A 22,154-nucleotide genomic window follows, 5' to 3' on the forward strand; every position below is an offset into this window, starting at 1 on the left:
ACATAAATAGCCTAAAAGGTCCACTGTAGCAAATAAATAAATAAATAATCCTAACATATTTAGTAAGAAGCAACTAGGTATTGCAGTGGATAGGGCACTGGACATGGAGGAAGGAAGACCTAAATTCAAATCCAGTCTCAGATATTTATTAGCTGTATATAAGCATGGGCAAATCACTTAACCTCTGTTTACTTGATCAACTGGAGAAGGAAATGGCAAACCATTCTAGCATACTTGCCAAGAAAACCTCATGAATAATGAAGAATCAGACAATAACAGGATATCTAGTCTTAAACAGAATCGTCTTAATTTATCTAAGGTTTCCACTGGTAGTAGTCACAGTAATTTAAAACTTGTACCATTTTGAGGACTCAAATCTCTTCTAAAATAGGATCAGAATAATCTCAAGGAGCCTAATCTTAGGGACAGATATTAGAAACTCTTATTCAAAGGCAGGTCCCAAAGGATCCCAAATACTGCAGAGGTACAATAACTTAGGGGAAACCCAGATCTCACTTCGTCCTAAGAGTGATTCAAGAACAGGCTCAATGACCTAGGGGAAACCCAGAGCTAAACTTGGCTCTAAGGCTGATTCAGGAACAGGTTGGATTTCCCAACGAGGTTACATGCTGAATAGTCCCAGGTAGGTCCCTTTCAAGTCTGAATTTGCAGGCCAAGAAGCAAGCCAGCACTGGCACAGACTGGGTATGGTTTCTGTGGGCAAAAGGGAGGGTTAGGGTTCTCAGTGGAGTCACTCAATCCACTGAAAACATAAATAGCCATATGATTTGCCATGGACTCCCAGTGGTTCCATTGCACTGTGCAGGGAAAGCTTATGTGGATGATATGTCTCACTGTGACTTATTAGAATGAAACATCAGATTAATATGGTGCAAGCCTAGGATTATGGTCTCATCTTGAAATGGCTAGATGTAATTTTCAATTTACAAGCTATAATTTTGTGTCTAAAGAGGATAACTGAGTTAGCTGAGACATACCCACATGGATCTTAGGTTAACTGTTATTAGAGCAATTCTATATGAACCACATACTTCAAGGCTGCCAGATAATATCCTCTGGAGGAGGACAAAGAAATCTGTGCCTCTCAGGAAAATTCAAATATTTTATTTCCTTCAAATGAGAAAAAAAATATGCCATAAAAGGAGGAAGATCAGCCCTTTAAGAACTTCCTTCATATTTGTGTCCAATTTTCAGGATATCAGATTTCATATAATGTCATTACATGGAGAGTTATCAGAAAAATTTGGGTTTTGAAATGCAAACGTGAAGTCAGGTAATTAACAATTAAATGCTTGTTTAACAGAGATTTTTTGCTCAGATTGCTGGCTACTCAGAAGTCAGAGGGCTGAGTACTCATCTGCATATAGACATGCTCAGACACCGAACTGGGCCAATTTTCAGCATACTACATTGCTTTTGTAATACAGGGAAAATTCAGAATGCATCTTTCAACATGTCTACATCCATATTTAGAATCCCTCTTGGATGTCCTAATCAGAAAGTCTGAAAATAAGGCTTTCTCTACATCTGACCAGAGATTAATCAGTGAGTTATGCTTAAGAAGCAGTTTTCATAAAAAGCATCACTCTTGCATGTTACAGTCATTGAAATGAAAGGATTTCTCAATAAAAGTCCAAGTTAGTAATACTGAAGTATCAGTATTTGATAAAAGTGTTAGAAAAATTAACACAGAACAAAATGAAAAAATATAGAGGTGATTACTTTTAAGCTAATAAGTTAAGAGAAGTCTGAGGAGTTATTTCTGGAGAAATATCATCTTAATAGTATTTCTCTAAGAATTCTCTTGTGTCCAACAATTAGCCTCCCAAACATTGCAAAAACATTTTCCTCAGTGAGATAGCAGCTCAACATTTTTTTAAATTTTTATTTTCATATCTGCAGTCACTGCTAACAGCCTCTGCATTATTGAAAACTTTTTAAAGTCTAAATGAATGATGTCCACTAGTACGTTGTCATTATGCCTTTTGATACCCACAATGTAGTTTATCATTGAAGCAAGGTTTGAAAATCACATTATCAGACCTCTAACAGGAAACAGGCTAATGACTCAACCTTTCTGTTGCTTAATATCTATACTTATAAATTAGAAAAAACAATACCTCACATCATCATGTTCACAATTACCTAACAAAGATCACAGAGTACTTGGAAATCAACAGGACTGTATAAAACAATACTACTCTGCACATTTAATATATGACATGGTATAGAGTTTCAAATATATATGAGTGAGCTAATTATCCTCTCATCGAGACAACTGTGGATCCACTCTTCAGTATAACAAAAGAGGAGGAATCTAAATATGGTAGGTTAAAAAATCATCAGGCTTAAAAAAGTTATATATAATGGAATCCCCAGACTAAAGCAGGAAATCATTGTGCAAGAATTTACATCTGAAAATGGGGAATTAAGAATAAGAGATATAGCCCCAAAGTATATTTAATTTTATTAACAACATTTATGCACTTGTGATAAAAAATAAATCAATTGCTATAATTTTCTGGGTGTGTATGTGTGTGTATATATGTTCAATGCATAAATAAATTTATGGTTCAAAATTTCCTGAGCCTATTAATTTTGGGGTTTTCCACCTTTCATTTATGTGCGGAATGTAAATTATTACTGTTTATGTCAATTCACAGGTGTTGTAAGATTAGCAAATGTAAAATAGTTTCTATAGCTTATTTATGCCTAAGGCTTCAAAACTGTATGTTACTACATGTTTTTAAATGATGGAGATCATGCAGTTATAATTTTATAGAGTACATCTTTAGAACAAGGTTTCTTAAAAATAGTAATGAGTGGATTTGTGAATAATCTGGTATTAGATAGGAAGAGGAAAATAACCCAAACTACTAATTGGGTATATAAATTAGTGATTATGGAGATCATATATATTTTCATTTCAATTACCTATTAATCTTCAGTCACATTGATTTACTCTGACTCTATAGGAATGTACAACAGTATTTTAAATAATTACTAATCACCTCTAGTCATCCTTATGACCTAGTATCTACTTTCTCTTGAAGGCAACATATTGTAATTATAAAAATCACAATATTTGCTCTCTTGAGGGTTATTTATTTACACGGCAGTTTTCATTTGGCTTCTGTCAAAGCTCATTAAAAAAAAGATCTATTTAAATATGACCTTTCACAGTCAATAAACACATATTTATACTGAGGGTAGGCAAACAGGTTTGGAGGAAAAAAACAGGACCAGGCTAATCTTTGTTCTTACTATCAGACCAAACAAAATTCACCTTTTAAAGGAGTTAAATTTATCCAGAAAAGAAATGGCATGCGATAAAAAGTATATTTCTATCACTGACCACTGAAAATGTATGTACAACACAGCTCATTATAGACTACCAATAGACTAGGCAATTAAGTGGTCTAGTGGAGAGAACTCTGGGCCTGGAGTCAGGAAGACTTGAATTTAAATTCACCTTCAGACATTCACCAGCTCTATGACTTTGGACAAATATTTAACTTTTGTCTGCCTTATTTTCTTCAACTGTAAAATGAAAATAATAGCACCTATTTTATAGGGTTGTTATGAGACCATTTAACATAATGTTTTGTATATAATAAGTGCTTAATAGATGTTTGTTCTCTTTCCTTTCCCCAATATGGTTCTAGAGAGTGAGCAAATTCTAGAATTCTAAAGAAATCTGTGATTAAATCTGCAATATCTTGTGGGCAGCAAGGTAGTACAGTGGATAGAGCACTAGGTTTGAAATCAGGAAGACTCATTTTCCTAAATTTTCAGGCACTGATCCTGGGCTATGTGACCTCAGGCAAGTTACTTTACCCTGTTTGCCTCAGTTACCTCATCTGTAAAATGAGCTGGAGAAGAAAATGGCACACAACTTCAATCTCTATGCCAAGAAAACCCCAAATAGGATCACAAAAATGGGATTCACATAGGTGAAAAATGACTGACTGAATTGAGAAACATCTTGTATTATTAGTTCCCATTACATATTTTCAGAATATGCGTCAATTCTACTGACCCACTTTTTGAAGCTTCTTTTAATTATAAGTTGGTATAAAGGGAGAAAAATGGTCCTTAAGACCTTAATTTAAGTTCTGACTTTGCCACATCCTGGCTCTGCCACCCTGAGTAAATCCCTTTGATCTTCTAGGCCAGAGGTTTTCCAATTGTGAGATGAAGTGGAAGACCAAATGATCTCTAAGATTTTTTCCAGTTTTAATAGTACACATATAAGTAATATCATCTAAAAAATATTTGTGACTTTGCTAGTTGCTCCATTTTGTTAAAAGCACCATACTATGAATTACTATTTGTGATTATGCACACTTTGAAATTCTTCTCCAAGGTAATAAAGTATTCCTGTAGGCACAAAAGTTAAAATCAGCACAAATTCCAAACTTGGAAGATAGGCAATGAAAAATATGCGGTACTTTTTAAAAATGAAAATCTTATTCATGCAGTAGACGTTAGAATTTGGGATATTAAATACCAGAGTCACAGCCTGCCTTATTATAAGAAGATCCCTGTCCTGTCACCAGACCATAAGAGCCGATTTCTCCAGGAAAAAAAAGGCAACACAGGATTGTTTATGGCAATACCATAAAGAATTTTAGAGAAAAAATAATCATCACAAGCTGGTTTTCCTCCTAACTTCTGTGGGTCTGTAAAATGTTAACAACAACAACAAAACCTCAAGTACCTAATTCTGTTTTATGATTTGGCTGTATGTATGTTCACAGGAATAGATGACTTCGATTATCTGTAAAAGGTACAACTGGGTAGAAGAAACAAACTTGGGATAGACCTTTGAGATAGATATTCCCCTAATTCACTGATGGGTTTGAGACCTATCAGTTACCTTCAATCTGGTTCAGCCTGTCTCTCAAGACAAGTTTATTGGGGTGTGACATGCTTCTTGGAGCAGCAAGGTGAGAGTTGGATGGGGGGGACACCAAAGTTGGGGTGAATAGCCATGAAAAGGTCTGGCAAGCCTTCACACCATAGGTGCTAATTCTCCCTGAATAATCCTACTTTAGTTACACAGACCACTGAGAATCCAGACTCCTGAGGATGGGGAAATCAATTCATTCTTCCTTGGCACTTCCACTCTAAGGCCTAAAAGTTAATTAGTGATTTAGTATGTAAAAACCAGTCCATTTAGCTCAGTATAACTATAAGCTAACCATAGACATTAGTCCATGCTGCAACTTCATAGCCCATCCATCCATCCATCCATCCATCCATCCATCCATCCATCCATCCATGTATTTACTATCTTGAACACTTTTCACCTTCAAAACTCCCTTCATTTTCTCCAGTATGAGTCTGTCTCAGACATGTTGAGTTTAAAAAGTTTAAACATCCAATTTTAGTTATGTCAGAAATAGTTGAAGATGAGAGACTTGAAGCTAGAAGAGAGATAGTGCTGAATAAATAATTTGAGAATGATGAAAATATAATCAAATCCATGGGAGCTAATAGGATCAATAAATGAAATAGTATAGAGGGATAAAAGAAGGCTCAAGACAGAGTCTTGTGGACATCACATTTAGCAGATATGACCTTGATGAAAAACCAGCAAAAAAGTATGGAAAGTGGTCAGACAGGTAGAAAGAAAACCAAGAGAGGCAACTGCTATGGAAACAGAGAATATCAAGAAGAAGAGGATGATCAGTAGAGTCAAAGGCTTGGAGAGGTGAAGACAAGTGTCTGGCACATAGTAATTGTCATTCATTCATTCATTCATTGTGCCTGCATTTTTAAAAGAAAGTTAAATTAAATTTATTCACCTAAACACAAATAATTCATTTAACTTCATTTGTGATGAAGATTTTTCTTTAATTGAACCTTTGATGTTATTAATGAGAATAACCAGTGAAGATACTTTCCCTACTCAAAGCAAGTGATTCATTACTCTGTATTGGACTTGCTCAGGATTACAAAGCCAGTACATGTCTAAGGCAGGACTTGAAATCAGGTCTTTCTGATTCCAGGGCTATCTTTCTATTGACTAGAAAATGCTGCTTCTCATGATAGAGATGATAAATTAAACTTATTCCTTAGGAATTAAAAATTTGTAGTAAAGTTCCCAGTTATTGTTCTTATCTGAGCAATAGGAACCAGCATTGGTTTACTAAGAACTCATGTCAAAAAAAAATCTCATTTTCTCTTTTGGGCAGGATTTCTAGTTTGACAGATCTGGTAAAAGCCATGGACAAAATATATCTCGATTTTAGCAAGATATTCAAAGAAATCTCTCATAACATACTCTGAATAAATTGTCAAAATATTTGCCAAAAGTTAGTTCATTAGTGGAATTATAGCTAATTGAATAGTCATTAGAGTACTGATTGAATAAGTTTCAATAAGGAAGGAGGGCTCTTTTGATTTGATGTAGGGAATATGAATTTTTATCAGCAACTTAAAGATATGAAATGTATCTTCACTGAGGACAGTTCTATTCAATTTGACAAATATTAAGTGTAAGTAGAATCTGATATATATATATATATATGTATATTCTTTAAGAAGCATATACTTTTTAAAAATAATAGCCTTTTATTTTCAAAATACATGCAAAGATAGTTTTCAACATTCACGCTTGCAAAACCTTGTGTTCCAAATTTTTTTCTTTCCTTCCTCCTCCCCCCAGACAGCAAGTAATCCAATCTATGTTAACCATGTACCATTCGAGAGTCTATACTTTATAGGAAATGAAATTAGTGAAAAGTAAAAAAAGTAAAGGTCTGTTGGAATTATCAGAATGTGTTCTTAAGAGAAATTGTTTTAAGTTTCTTAAAAATTATAATAATTCTCATTTTGCATAAGAGAGTTTGGATGGCCCTACCTAAAAGCAGAAGGGAAAACCAGATGACATTTCTAGGCCCCCTAGTGACCTGACCTAGGATTCTTTAATTCAGAGACTCCTAAACTTTTTTTTTTTGTTGTTATGGATCTTTTGGTAATCTGGTAAAATGTAAAAGTCTTTTTTCAAAATACTGTTTCTATATGCATAATACAACATATATATGTACACTTTATAAGTATGAAGAAAATTAAGTATATTAAAATATAAAGTTCAAAATAATTCTTAAGAGTTCATAGACCCCTAGTAAGTAAGTGCTGCCCTTATTTGCAACAGAAGGCTTTATATTGTTATAAATGTGGAAATATTTTCTACCAAAAAGTACTCAATAATTGAAGAAGATTGGGAATATCTAGTCTTCCAAAGAATATGAACTCACTTCTAAGGCCACAGTAGGTGCAGTTCTTTCTGAGAAGTGGAATAAGAAAAGATTCCTGTAGAGTCTTCTGATTTTTGTGATTCTATAAATTATATTTGGACATTTCAAATTCATCTTGGAAATAATAAAATTTAATTCTGTAAAAGAGCTCTCTCCAAAACTTAAATGCTATTATCAATAACCTTCCTTCTCATCTTCCTCTTCTCCTTTTCTTCCTTATATTTCTCTCTTTCTCTCTCTCTCTCTCTTTTTTTTTTTTTTTTTGAGAATTACTCTTCCTTTCTCACCTAGGCTAGAAGTACAACAGTCACTTATGAGCCCAATTCCACTACTAATTGGCATAAGATCATTGGCCTGCTCCTTTTCTGACTTGGACTAATTTGTCTTCCTCAGGAAGCCTAGTTTCTCTGTTCTCTGCTCCCTGAAAATTCATTATATTGATGCTGGACTAATTTCAGATACCCAAATGACTTTAGTCCTATTGCAGCTAAGAATTCCAGAGGTCAGATGATCCATCAGCTTTAGCATACCTCCAATAGCAAGAATTACAAGGCTGCCTAACTTGCTTCTGAGGATCCTTTAAGCTTTATATGTCATGGAGTAACTTAGCTAGAAGAAGTAAAAACTGGTAATCTTATTATAATAACTATTCTAAGTTTGTATTTGAATTAGCACTGTTTTCAGAAAATACTAAATATTTAAGAAAACCTATGAATATTTGGTACTTTGAAGCTTTCAGATTAAAAAGTTTGAGACTTGTACCTCAATAGGAGAGAATGTACAAATAAAATTTTGTTCTAGTCATAAAACAACTTTAAGAATTTAGAGTTGTGGGGATGGAACATTACTGGAAAATCACGGGAAGTTTACCCATACTTGTATATATGATATTTTTTCTACCTCAAGTAGAAAAGGTTGCTCTTTGTGTTCTTGTGTCATAGGGCTTTCACTAAATCTATTGCTGCTGTTCAGTCACTTTCAGTCTTGTTTGACTTTTCATAACCATGTTGGGGGGTTTCCTTGGCAAAAAATATTGATGTGGCTTGTCTTTTCCTTCTCCACTTCATTTTACAGATGAGGAAACTAAGGCAAAGAGTATTAAATGACCTACCAAAATTTGCTCAACTACTAAGTGGCCAAGGTCATATTTGAACTCAGGTTTTCCTAACTCCAGATTCAATGCTCTATCTACTGCACCATCTAGCTGCCCTGCTAAATCTATAAGAATTGTTTTTGTTTTATTTTCAGCAATGGAATATGTGAGTATACTGCAAACAAGGAAATTCCTGTCAAGGACATGTGAAACCTGTTGTGTTGGTCATTCTGGATCTTATTCAAGCATTTACTGTTACTAGGTAAGATGACATTCAGTTAGTTTCACCTAATCTTCTGCTTTGTTTGGGAGGTAAATCACATTTGCTATCTTGGAACAATTTTCTTTAGAAAATAAACATGTTTTTATCAAGTGAATAAAAATAAACAAAGATTTCAGAATCCAAGTAAGATACAATAGTCCTTTCTTTTATTCTTTTGAATTGTTTTGGATTCTAATTGATTTAAAAATATGTTAGTATAGATATGGTCAACCAAATCAAAATTAGAAAAAAAGATTAATATTTTATTACATTAGTCATAAGTATTTAAAATGTGTTTTCATTAATTTTGACAAAAACAAAACAAACAAAATATTATTCATGTTTAATGGTGACAAAATAGAGACTCTTAAAACATGGAGCTATTTTCCCCTTTATACATGTCATGATTCCTATTCTAGGAATGGATGGAAATAGAAGCTGGAAATGCTGGCTGATACTAAAGAGTCCTACTAGTAGATTCTGTTGTAACCATTCCATGGCTCATTTTAAGAGATATCCAAAATTCATCTTGAACATTTGTAGGTGGATCAAAGTCCTCTTAAATTCATATTAAGCAAATAAGAACTTATGCGTAGGATTTTTATATGAAAAACAGTTATCTACTTCCACTTTTTATTCAAATGAATCTTGTTTTCCTGATTCATGAATCATTCTTCACATAAGAACACGTTTATGAATCAAAGAGAAGCCAGTAAATTCTAATGAGCCTAAATGTAGAGAGAAGCTTATCATTGCCAGAGATCAAAACCAAACTTTAAAATTATAGGCTTCATTCAAAATTCCATTTGAGACATTGAAATCTGGCTTAGGGAACATACCTTTATTATGAATCATTCACATTGAACATCCAGTACACTGAACTGAAAAAGAAATCAACCTATGTTATTAGAAGTAAGAGTATTTCAGAGGCAAAGGAATTAATATGTGGGAGCAAATAATTCTATAAAATCAGACCACCAATCTCTACGAGAGCAGCTAGGTGGCACAGTAGACAAAGTGCCAGGCCCAGAGTCAGAAAGACTCCTCTTCCTGAGTTCAAATCTGGCCTCCGGTACTGTCTAGCTGTGTGACTTTGGACAAATCACTTCACCCTGTTTGCCTCAGTTTCCTCATCTGTAAAATAAGCTGGAGAAGAAAATGGAACTTTACAACCTTTGTCAAGAAAATCCTCCAAATAGGTCACAAAGAGTTAGCACATAACTGAAAAATGACTGAACAACAATACCAATCTCTATCATGGTAGCAGGGGTCAGCTATAAAGATCTAAACAGAATTTTTAGTCTTAAAATTATACCTTTTTGTAATGACCATCATTATATGGAAGAAAGCTCTACTTGGAGAAAAACCTATTCAGAATAATGTAACAGTCCTTGTTTTTTATCAGCAAGTACTGGGAGTCCTCAAATAGTGAGTCTGTGTGAGTATAGGTTGTAGATAATTACCCTTTTTCATGTAGCATTATTAGTAAATGAGTCATTAGAAATGAACAGTTTAGCTATACCAATGGATGTAGACTGATAATTTCATTGGTGCGGAGAATTCCTTGTTTGGGGATAAGACAGTCAATAACAGGTTAAATGACTTGCGCAGAGACACACAGCTAGAGTATATATCTGAGTCAGGGCTTGAATCCAGGTATTCCTGATTTTAAAATCAGGCATTTTTTTTTATGATGACTGATCTTTTCTTCCCAAAATGTTTTGCTGTAGACAAAAGTGATTTTTTTTTAATGAAAAAAAAAAAACCCAAACCAAAACACTCAACACAGTTTAATTTAAAATGTTTGAGAAACATGCATTATTCCTTCAAGTCAAGCAAGCTGAATTACAACATGTCAGAGTTGGAAGAGAATTTAAGAGTTCAACTCATTCCTGAATAAAAATTCCCTCTATAACATTTAGCCTTTGCCTCAATACCTCTAGCACTTTTCACACAGGGTAGTCCATGCCATTCTTGAATGTCTCTTAACTATTTGGAAAGTTTCCCTAACATCAAACTGAAATATGTCTCTTTTCAACTCCCATGCAAAATCCTATCCAAATTCTTTTCTTTGGAGCCAAGCAGATGTCTAATCATTCCTCTTGATGATAGTCGTTCAAGTTTAAAAAAATAATCATCACTTCTCTCTTCTAACCTAAACAATCCAATTTCCTTCAACTGATCTGAGGCACTTTGACATACTAGCCACCTTTCTCAAGTCACAGAGTCCTCTTAAAATATGGTGGTTGTAAATGAACTCAATAGTTCAGATGCTGTCTAAACAGAGCTGAGTATAGTAGAACTACCATTTCCTTAATCCAGGATGTTATGCTTCTCTTCCCTTCCAACAAAGAGGATCATTAAGTGTGAAAAAGCATACCTGATTTAGTTCTATAATAAAAACCTTCCAAATAGATAACTATAAAGTAAGGTCAAGACTCACAACAATCTAACTGAAGTTTTATGGAAGTGGTAGATTGCCATTTGGATGTTAAATGTTATTTTGAACTTGAAAACTTGTTCATACAAATAGCTGGCCACATATTATTATAATGATGGGTAAACATGTACCAAATTCAGTTAAACCAAGGTTTGCAAAACACTGTAGAATGATGGATTGTAAGAATATACTCCTTCACCAGAATTTACATGTTAAAAACAGGTATGCCTTCATGGAAATTGAAGAAAGGGAGTTTTTAAATTTTTAAATGAAATATTAAATAATCTTAGGAGTGTCCAGAAAAATTTTAATTTGTATTTAAAAGTCTTAAGGAGGAAGCAGGAGAGGGTTAAAGTTGGTTTTAAAAAATGGGGGGGGGTCAAGGTTCTGAATCCAAGCAGAAAAGGAAAAAGAGTCCTTGAAGAAAGGGAAATTGTTCTAAGTCCTGGAAGACAGAGGTACATTTCTTGTCTTTTGTCCTCCAGTCACCAGTAGATAAAGTATTGAGCCTGAAGTTAGGAAGATTCAAGTTCAAATATGGTTTTAGACACTACCATCTGTATGAGTTTTGGCACATCACTTAACCCCTTTCTAATTCTATGAACCCCTTTCTCTCCAACTATAAAATGGGAATAATAGCACTTACCTCCTAAGGAGGAGCATATGGGATTATATGTGTAAAGTGCCTAGAATAGTGTTTGGCATATAGTAGGTACTTAATAAAATTTTGTTTCTCTTGTTTGTTCATTCATTTGTTATTTTCTTCCTGCCTGCTTTTCTTTAATCCATTCTTCAATACTTCTATTTCATGTAACAACTTAGCATAGGCATAGCATTGCTTACTGGTCCATCTTCTTTAGGGATGTATAGATTCCTTTGAATTGGAAGATGCTATCCATTCTCATTCATATAATAAAGGACAATGAATGATAATATAATCTTTCCTGTTTGAAAATGGAAGGGAGGTTGGGGATCAGGTGGATATTGGTCACCAAAAAAAGCAGGTAAACTAGGAAAGGGGGAAGAAAAGGAAGACTGGGAATCTCAAAGATAAACATTGCCATTCTTTTTGCTTCGGACTAGTCCTGTTTACTTTCAGCCTAACGTAGAAAAATAGAAGCTGAGTACAGAGGTATTTTTGTTCTTCTAATTTAGATATACATATCTATACCTTAATATGAAGGAATAATTGCATTCATCATTGGCTTTATGTCAACGTTATTCTGCAAGATTTATGGGAGTTTATTTTTTTCCCCTATACTCATCTTATTTTAAAGAAACATAGCATTGCTTACTGGTCCATCTTCTTTAGGGATGTATAGATTCCTTTGAATTGGAAGATGCTATCCATTCTCATTCATATAATAAAGGACAATGAATGATAATATAATCTTTCCTGTTTGAAAATGGAAGGGAGGTTGGGGATCAGGTGGATATTGGTCACCAAAAAAAGCAGGTAAACTAGGAAAGGGGGAAGAAAAGGAAGACTGGGAATCTCAAAGATAAACATTGCCATTCTTTTTGCTTTGGACTAGTCCTGTTTACTTTCAGCCTAACGTAGAAAAATAGAAGCTGAGTACAGAGGTATTTTTGTTCTTCTAATTTAGATATACATATCTATACCTTAATATGAAGGAATAATTGCATTCATCATTGGCTTTATGTCAACGTTATTCTGCAAGATTTATGGGAGTTTATTTTTTTCCCCTATACTCATCTTATTTTAAAGAAACTTTATTCACAAAAGAACATTAACAGAGGTATGGTTGGCTTTGGCAGTGCTTTAGATTTTGGCAATAAATCAGATATTTGGATGTTGTATGGTAATGGTACCTAGAGTGCTAGCCTTAGAATCAATAAGCCCTGGGGTCCAATCTCACTTCTGCCATTTATTACTTCTATGCAGGTTGCTCAGCTTTTATTTATCTCAGGGGTTCTTAAACTTTCTTTTTTGGTACATGGCACAGTGTTCATCACCAAGAGAAAATATATGTATTTTTTTAAATATTGAAACTTGAATTTGTCAACAGAGAAAGGTTCTTGGATGTCTGGGCTTCTAATATAAAGCACTCTATCCACTGAGTCACCTAGCTGTCCCCCAACTAGCTGTCTAATCTATTGGTACTTTTTCCTTCTAGAGTACCTTCCTAGTCTATTGGCATTTAAGAAATGTTTCCTTAATTTTAATTTATTTGAATTCTGAATGTAAGATAATGCTCTTTGCATTAGGCTACCCTACTTCTATGTTATTTACAACAATTATCCCATAATCCAAAAAAGCCCTTTCTTAAGCCGTATCCTTACACCTTTTTGCTTATATGAAGTTACTTAATCAGTTAACAACATTTATTAAATGTCTACTAATGTGCCAAGAATGGTGCTAAGCCATGAGGAAATTAAAGGTATGACACTGTTCTTGTTTTTTGATTTTTAAAAATCAATCTTGGCCATAAATGACACATAAGCATTATGACTGCAGAATATCATTGGAATCTCCTTTCAGAGATGATCATGAAAAACTAAATTGTAAGCTTCACCAAATAATTTATCCTTTCTTTCTATATTTGGGGAACTTATTTCTCTGTCTTTTTTCTGCCCTTTCTGGGATCAGAGACTGTCTCAGTCAAAAAATAAGTAAAGATAGCAAAGTACACTCTCTAAAGAATTTGAGATCTGGAAGACATTTTGTGTATACATATTTATACATTTATCTTGCTGCACAAGAAAAATCAGATCAAAAAGGGAAAAAAATGAAAAAGAAAACAAAATACAAGCAAACAACAAAAAGATTGGAAATACTATGCTGTGATCCCCACTCATGTCCCACAGTTCCCTCTCTCTGGGTGTAGATGGCTTTCTTCATCACAAGATCATTGGAACTGGCCTCAATCATCTCATTGTTGGAAAGAGCCACATCCAGCAGAATTGATTGTTGTATAATATTGATGTATGTACAATGATCTCCTGGTTCTACTCACTTCACTCAATATTAGTTCACATAAGTCTCTTCTGAAAATCATCCTGCTGATCATTTCTTTTAAACAATAATATTCCATAACATTCATGTACATAATTCATTCAGCCATTATCCAACCGAGGGGCATTCATGCAGTTTCCAGTTTCTTGGCACTACAAAAAATGGCTGTGGAAGACATTCTCAGTGGCCATTTAGTTCAACTTATACACGAAAGGAGTAGCCACTATAATCCCCCTCACAAGGAATCAGCCAGTCCCTACTTGAAGCCCTCTCAGCACCTCTGGAAGCAGGACTTTGCACTAATGGATAACTTTAGTTGTGAGCTTCCCTCTTTTGCTGACATCAGTACTCAATTAGCCTCCTTGCAGCTTCTATCCTTTACTCTTGTTTTTGTCATTTGGGACCAAACAGAACACATCTAATCCCTCTTACATATGACAACTCTTCAAATATTTAAAGACAGTTACCATGTCCCCTCCAAGTCTTCTTTTCTACAGGCTAAAATTACCCAGCTCCTTCCTCCAATCTTCATATGTCTTTTCTCCTTCCATGCTCTATCTGCCACAACAAACAAGCATTTATAAAGTGTCTACTATGTACCAAACACTTTCCTAGTTCTGGATATATAGAAAATAAAACTAAAATCCTTGTCCTCAAAGAACTTGTAATTTACAGGATAAAACAATGTGTACATATAAAAGAGAATATAGAAAAATAAGTATATCCCATGATCTTTTAAAGTGAAAAATAATAGAATGCTAGAGAGCTTGAAATTTCTGACATCCTTCTTCACTTTTCTTTGGGCATTCACATCAAAAGGCTAAAGATTCTCCCTGCCTGTCCAGCCAATCACTCCTCTACCCTTCTTTGAGCTATTTTTAAATGTGTAGGTGTGTGTTGTTATTGCTGTGCCTGATTGAGAGAAACCAAAGGGAGTCTAATCTAACCAAAAATGAATCAGATCATAAAAACCTGTGCTAAGTATGATTCAGCAAGGAAAAAATGAACTAAAATGAATGCCAATTTAGGCTGGAAAAACTTGAGTTTTTAAGCATCCAGACATGTGTAGTCACTTATGAAACTGTCTGATTACATATGTTTTTGCACATCTGTCAGCAAAATCAGTTCTCCAAATGCAAAAGATACCACTTAAGGGCATTTTGGGAGTTTATTTGACACTGAAGAAGATTTTGAAACCTGAGAGGAATAAAGAGATTTCACAAATTATCTAAGATTTGCTGTGTTTGATTATAAGGAACTTCAATATATTAAAGCCATTCCTTAAGCACCCATTTCTTGACAGTTTATTTAAGCATTGATACCTGAAACATTATCTGAATGATGTAGTCCAAGGGCACTATGGAAAAGAAAGATAGCAAGAAACCAAAAGAAACCTACTTGCAATAAAATGTGAGGAAAGTATTTCCATAACTAATATGGGAGTCTCCTTAGGATTGATATTGCTTCCTCGAAAATCTGAAATTCGGCACATTATATCTAGTGCCTGAACCAATAGTTGTTCTGAGATCAGTTCCACCTACATGCAAACTTAGGGAATTAATTAAGAAGGGATTCCTGCAACTTCGAGGAGGAAGGAAAATCAAATTTCTTACCCTATGGATTTCAGTGCTAGTTAACAAGACAATGGGTAATAAAACCGTTCCTGATATAATGAAGATGGATCAACAACAATTTGTTCTAGCATTCTCTTTGATTGTTAAGACCTGTTCCAATTTTACATCTCCTACCTGCAGCATTTGTTCTTCCTCTGAAGATATCATCATAAGCTTTCCACTGAGGTTTCACTTGGTAGGCGTGGATGAAGACTACAAATACTACCACAAGACACATCAAGGGAATGAGAGCAGCAGTGAAGAGAGCAGCATAGACATTTGGGATAAAACATCTGAAAGAGAGAAGGTTCAGAGACATTTTCTTTACTTTGATATTTAGAAAAGTAATAATCAAATACAAATATGGCAATCTTTCAAAATAATGCACTAATGATCTACTTTTTAAATTTTGAACTTTTAGATAGGCAGATTTCCCTACTTGAACTGGAGCTTGGCTTGCTTGAGTGAAAGAGCTAGAAAAATCTTTCACATTTTAAGGTTTTTATAACTTTATGCAGAAAAATGATGGGTTTGTCATTCTAAGGAGATCATGTCCCTATTTGCCAATTTTCCCCCTTATAACAAAGATTTTTTTTAAAAAAGTAACCTCATTTAAGAAGAGAGGAGGTCTGATCAATGTTATGCTGGTTTGACGGTAGTTTTGCAATTTTCCATAACTTGGAAACTTTTAAAAATCTAATAAAATATTTGAAAGATAAAGCTGATTTCTTTTTTATCTGAATAATGTAGCCCAAAGCCACCATGGAAATATTCAAAGGCAATTTGAATTACACCCTCAGAACGTTAAATTCATTTGAAAAATACCAAAATCCTTCCATCAAAGCCTGAAAATGCTCTTAATATGAGCATATATTCAGCATAAACAGCTACCGGCATAAATGTATTCTTCTTCTGAAGGAAGTTGTATAATTTTTTTCAAAAAAAGTTACTATCAGGCTTTCACATGGATATAGCATCACTGGAAAATTTGTGTTGTTAAAGAGATGGACTTTTGCAATGAAAAGCAGTCTAGGGATCCTAGAGTATTTCTATTTGTATGGTTTACATGGTTCTGGTCACTTATAGTCCTTATCTCATTCAAAGAGATATCTAAGTTCTATGATCTTCATCTTTAACGAGATGGTCCATAGACAAATTGAGAATTGAATTTGGTGACACCATGTCTAAAGCTCCCTTACACTTATCAGTATATTTAGGACTTGGGACTTCCAGTTAATGGGCCTCAAATTCAATAAAACAAGCAAACAAAAGTGTCCTTGAACCTGGATATCATAGTACTAAAAATAGAGGTACCCTGGATCACCTGTGAATGTGTATATTGGCTTTAACAGACATTGTTTTTCTAATATGCAATCTGAGACCACTGGGAGGGAATAATATGAAAAGAGACATAGATCCTGCTCCTGAAAATCTTACAAAAGATTCCATTCAGATGTTGACACAGGCATACAGATACCAGGTAATCACCAGTGTTGGCTGAATTTAAATAAAGTTCAACAAAGCCATCTTGTCTTTGAAAAAATAAGATGCTACACAGTCAACCAATAGCTCCCAAATAGTTAAAGCTCATTCTTAAACCATAGAAAGGCTTGAAATTTAAGCTATAACCTATATTTAAATATAATATGATATAATAAATATGACTATATAATTTAAACATAAACTATAAGAGGAGTAGTGGTAATTATTTTTTCAATTCAATTACAAATTTGAAAAGACAAGCATTTGTTAAGAATCTTTGATATGTTGAATACTTTATTAGATGTTTGGAGAACATTAAAATCAGGGTCAAAAAGTGTGTAAACCAAAGATCAGAATATTTTGTTGTATTTTGTTTTGGAATTGAAATGAAAGGAAGCCAGGATTGAAGAGCTAATGCTGGAAAGTCAGTTCTGGAGGAGCAAGCAGGATATGAGGACTGTGGGGAGCTGAGCTTTGTCAGACTCAACCAGTCTCCCCCTTTTCAAAACTTTGGACTTTTTGACAGTGGTGGGTTCCCAAGCATAGTGCCTTATTTCTCAGAGAGATTTTTAAAAAACACACAAAATAGTTATAGTTCCATTACTCCCATTCTGAATCTCTCATTCTTCTCTCAGGCAAATATTTTCTTCCTTTTTGTTTTTAATAGTACTTTATTTTTTCCCCAAGTACATGTAAAAATAATTTTCAACATTCATTTTTATAAGATTTTGACTTCCAATTTTTTTTTCTGTTTCTTTCCCCAACCCTCTCCACGACAGCAAGCAATCTGATATAGGTTATACATGTATAATCATGTCAAACATATTTCCATATTAGTCATGCTATGAAAGAAGAATCAGAACAAAAGAAAACAACATGCAAAAGAAAAAACAAATATAAAAAAGAAAATAGTATGCTTTCATCTACATTCAGTCATAATTCTTTCTCTAGACATGGATGGCATCTTTCATTGCAAGTCTTTTGGAACTACTTTAGGTCATTATGTTGCTGAAGAGTTAAGTCTATTAATGCTGGTCATTGCACAATGTTGCTTGTTACTGTGTACAATGAGGTCCTGGTTCTTTTCAGCATCAGTTCATTTAAATATTTCCAAGTTTTTCTTAAATAATATTCCATTACATTCATATACCATATAACTTGTTCAGCCATTCTCTAAATGATGGGCATCCAATTCTTTGCCACCACAAAAATAGCTGCTATAAATATTTTTGTACATGTGGGCCTTTTTTCCCCTTTTTGTCTCTTTGAGATACATATCTAGTGGTGGTATTTCTGGATCAACAGGTGCGCACAGTTTATTGCCCTTTGAGTTTAGTTCCAAATTGTTCTCCAGAATTGTTGAATCAATTCACAACTCCACCAACAATTCATCAGTGTCCCAATTTTCCCACATTCCCTCCAACATTTAACATTTTCTTTTTCTGTCATATTAGCCAATCCAATAGTATGAGGTGATACCTCAAAGTTGTTTATATTTGCATTTCTTTAATCAGGCAAATATTTTCGGTTATAATAAAAACACAACTGAAGAAATATAAATCTTATTCAAAAAGTATAGGATTAGCTCATATTAGTAATTCACATTAACTTGAAAGTTCAAAGTGAACTCCTATTTTGTCCACATTTTATCTAAATAAAAGCTCACAAGTTTCTGCTGATACTGCAAATTTCTCTGTCTTTAAAGTGAAAATGTTTAAGAGCATTATAATCTTCAGTATTTCCCTTTTTTATTGGCTCTCCTTCATGTACCTACAAACATAAGTCCGTTAAAAGCCTTCTTACAACCTTTATATTCTGCCCATCTAACTACCTGTCCCTTTGTATTCTTTTTTCTCACCACTAAACTTCTTTTTTTTTATTTTAATAGTTTTTATTTACCAGATATACGCATGGGTAATTTTACAACATTGACAATTGCCAAACCTTTTGTTCTAATTTTTCCCCTCCTTTCCCTCCCCCCGCCATGGCAGGTTGACCAATACATGTTAAATATGTTAGAGTATAAATTAAATACAATACATGTATACATGTCCAAACAGTTATTTTGCTGTACAAAAAGAATCGGGCTTTGAAATAGTGTATAATTAGCCTTCACCACTAAACTTCTTGAAAAAAAATGTGTTGACTCCATCTAACACTATTTTATTAGTGTCTTGTAATTGGGCTTCTGCCAGAACTGCTCTCTTAAATTCAACAAACATGTTAAAAAATCCCCCATGTTTAAGGTGACATGATAATGTGCCTGTGAAACCAAGATAAAAATGAATTCCCACCATTAAGATGTTGACATTCTACTGTGTCCCCAGAAGTTTTCTTGCAACAATTATTGGTCTTTTCTTAGGGCCTAGACTTCCTTGACTTTTCTAAAATTTTTGGTATGATCATCCTAGGTTGCTAGATACCCACTCTCCCATTAACATTAGAAACTCCATCCCCTCCAATCTCACTGCCCTTGTCTTTCTAACTGTTCTTTCTTCAACTTAATTTCTTAATAATAGTAATCATTTATACAGTATTTACTATGTGTCAGAAACTGTACTAAGTACTTTACAATTTTTAACCTCATTTAATCTCCAAATAAGGTTCAACTATTATTACCTCCATTTTACAGATGAGGAAACTGAAGCAGAGAGGAGTTAAGGGATTTGCCACGGTCACACAATTAGTCAGTGTCTAAAGCTGGATTTGAACTCAGATCTTCCTATCTTCTGGCACAGCATTCTATCCACTTTGCTACCTAGCTTGAACTCCATAAAGTGGATGTTTCCCAGGTACCTATCACTGTTCCTCTTACAGTTTTACTTACTAAAGCTTTAGAGACGTTCTATATCTGAAATTCTGATCTAACTTCTAAACCCCTGACCTTTATCTCCAACTGTGCATAAGACATCTCTATCTGGATGTCTGACTGGTACCTTAAACTTAATATCTCTCAAAATGAGTTTATTATAGTCCACCTAAAGTTGTTTTTTCTGACTTCACAGTTATGTTAACCTTGGCTTAAGCTCTGACTCTTCTCTTCCCTAACCTTTCAGATCCTTTCAGTTATCATTTTACTTCCATAACATCCTTCCCATCTGTCTCCTACTCTGACTTCTCTCCCTAAGTTTTTCCTTACCTGGACTGCTATAAACATCTACTATAAGGTCTTCCTGCCTTTACTCTTTCCTACTTTAATCCAGTCTGCAGAGCCATGCCAGAAAAATCTCTGTAGATCTAATCATATCATTTCTTTGGTATAAAAATTTCTATCTATTGCCTGCCACTTAAAGTCAAACACTCTTTTCTGGCATCCAAAGTCCTTTATAGTATAATACAATTGAATCTTTAACTTTCCTCATACTACTTTCTTCCAAACCAGAACTAAAACTCTAGGTTCTACCCAAACTGGATCCCCCCCTCTATCTCAACTACCCCTACCTCATTCTATTCTCTGAATACACTCTCTTGCTTTTGTGCCTTTATTCAAAGTGTTTTCTGGGGCCAGAATGCCCTCCTTCAATGTTTCTCATCTACTTAAATTCTGTCCATTCTTTAAAGTACAACTCATACTATATTTTTACCATTCCTGTTCTCCACCCCCAATTTCCATCTCAGTCCTTATAGGCTTTCTTCCAGGACTTCAGAAAGTTCTTTGTTTTATAATTCTTTAACACATTTAAGAAATAATGTTTCTGTGTTGTGTGTTTTTTTTTCTTACTCCTCCTCTCTCTAAACTGAGGGTTCTTGATTTTTTTTTAATTTTAAATGAGATACATTTGGATATGTCTAAAATTTCTTTGAGAGTTTGAATAAGCCTAGGAAACCCTTCTAAGAGTAATATTTTTGAATGGACATTATAAACTATATAGTATTATAAAGGAAACTAATTCTATTGAAATATAGTTATCATAATATGTTTTAAAAACCACATTCATGGGCCCTAGATTAAAACCCCAAGACTTTTAAGTTTCATATGAGCATAAACACTGTGTTACCTTAAAGTTATACATGGTCCAATAGCTAACTCAGTGCTTTGCACACAAAAGTTATTTAATGAGAAAGAACCTTTAGTACCACTGGAACTGTTGGAGGCTTGGAAAGGGAAAGAAATGAAGGTGATACTGTTTGAACAGGAAGATTTCTTCCCTATCTCTTACCATTATGGAAATATTTACAAAGGGTATCCATTTGGCACGGTAGATAGAGTACTAGACTGGAGTCAGGAGGACCTCAATTATTGGCTGTTGACTCCAAGAAAGGCATTTAACCTCTGCTTGCCTCAGTTACCTCATCTTTAAGATGGGAATCAGAAAAGTAACTTTTCCCCCAGGACTGTTGTGAGAATCAAATTAGGTGATATTTGTCAGTGCTTGGCACATAGAGAGTTCTACGTAATGTTAGCTACTATTAAATATATTTTTCACTGGTTAGCAGGGTCAAGAAGTAGGCAGAGGACTGTTGTATACAACATTGGGACAGTTATAAATTGACCTGAGTGCTGTAAGTGCAGAAGTACAGAGAGAGGCAGAGACTGCAATTAGTTGTAGTTCAGTTATGTGGTTTGATATGAGAAGAGAGAAGTTGGCCAGCCAAAGCATGAAGACCAGAAGTTCTTAATGGCATAATGCAAAAGGGTGAAAGTTAATGAAGTAAGGCAGAACAGAGAATAGAATATGGGGAACTGAGGCTAGGAACCCTCAGAACCTCAGTTCTTCCCATGGAAATCCTGAGAATGGTAACTGTGATAAGTGATTTGGGGGAAGAAGAACAAGGATTTCATGTCTGATAGCAGGTATCTGCCCCACAGAAAAATTCCCTATGGAATGAAGAATGATAAAAATTCCAACACTGGATTCTATTTAGCACATACTATATTAATTGAGAATAAAAATGAATTAATCTCTGGACTTCAATTTTCATAGGAGAGAATCTGGATGACATGAGACAGTTATTTAACATTGTAACAGAAATCTCTTATGCCTTACTCTCCCAAAGGTA

At 34.3% G+C, this 22,154-nt stretch overlaps 1 protein-coding gene and 1 long non-coding RNA gene across 4 annotated transcripts in view; one reads left to right on the forward strand and one right to left on the reverse strand.

The window, feature by feature from the left end:
• ADGRV1 (adhesion G protein-coupled receptor V1) overlaps positions 1 to 22,154 on the reverse strand; it is a 710,827-nt gene that overhangs the window by 137,457 nt on the left and 551,216 nt on the right. For both annotated transcript variants that reach the window (XM_074282108.1, XM_074282109.1), the window contains one exon: positions 15,807 to 15,964. In XM_074282108.1, coding sequence (XP_074138209.1) covers positions 15,807 to 15,964 — 158 coding nt within the window. The remainder of the gene's footprint in view (positions 1 to 15,806; positions 15,965 to 22,154) is intronic.
• LOC141550956 (uncharacterized) lies at positions 478 to 15,905 on the forward strand. 2 transcript variants are annotated; one of them, XR_012484740.1, is made up of 3 exons: positions 478 to 643; positions 8,535 to 8,641; positions 15,813 to 15,905. It is a non-coding gene; the product is annotated as an uncharacterized LOC141550956 (long non-coding RNA). The 2 variants fall into 2 exon arrangements; XR_012484739.1 differs by lacking the exon at positions 478 to 643 and adding an exon at positions 2,258 to 2,347.

This window comes from Sminthopsis crassicaudata, chromosome 1, assembly GCF_048593235.1.
Source record: "Sminthopsis crassicaudata isolate SCR6 chromosome 1, ASM4859323v1, whole genome shotgun sequence".
In the NCBI taxonomy this organism is placed as follows: Eukaryota; Metazoa; Chordata; class Mammalia; order Dasyuromorphia; family Dasyuridae; genus Sminthopsis; species Sminthopsis crassicaudata.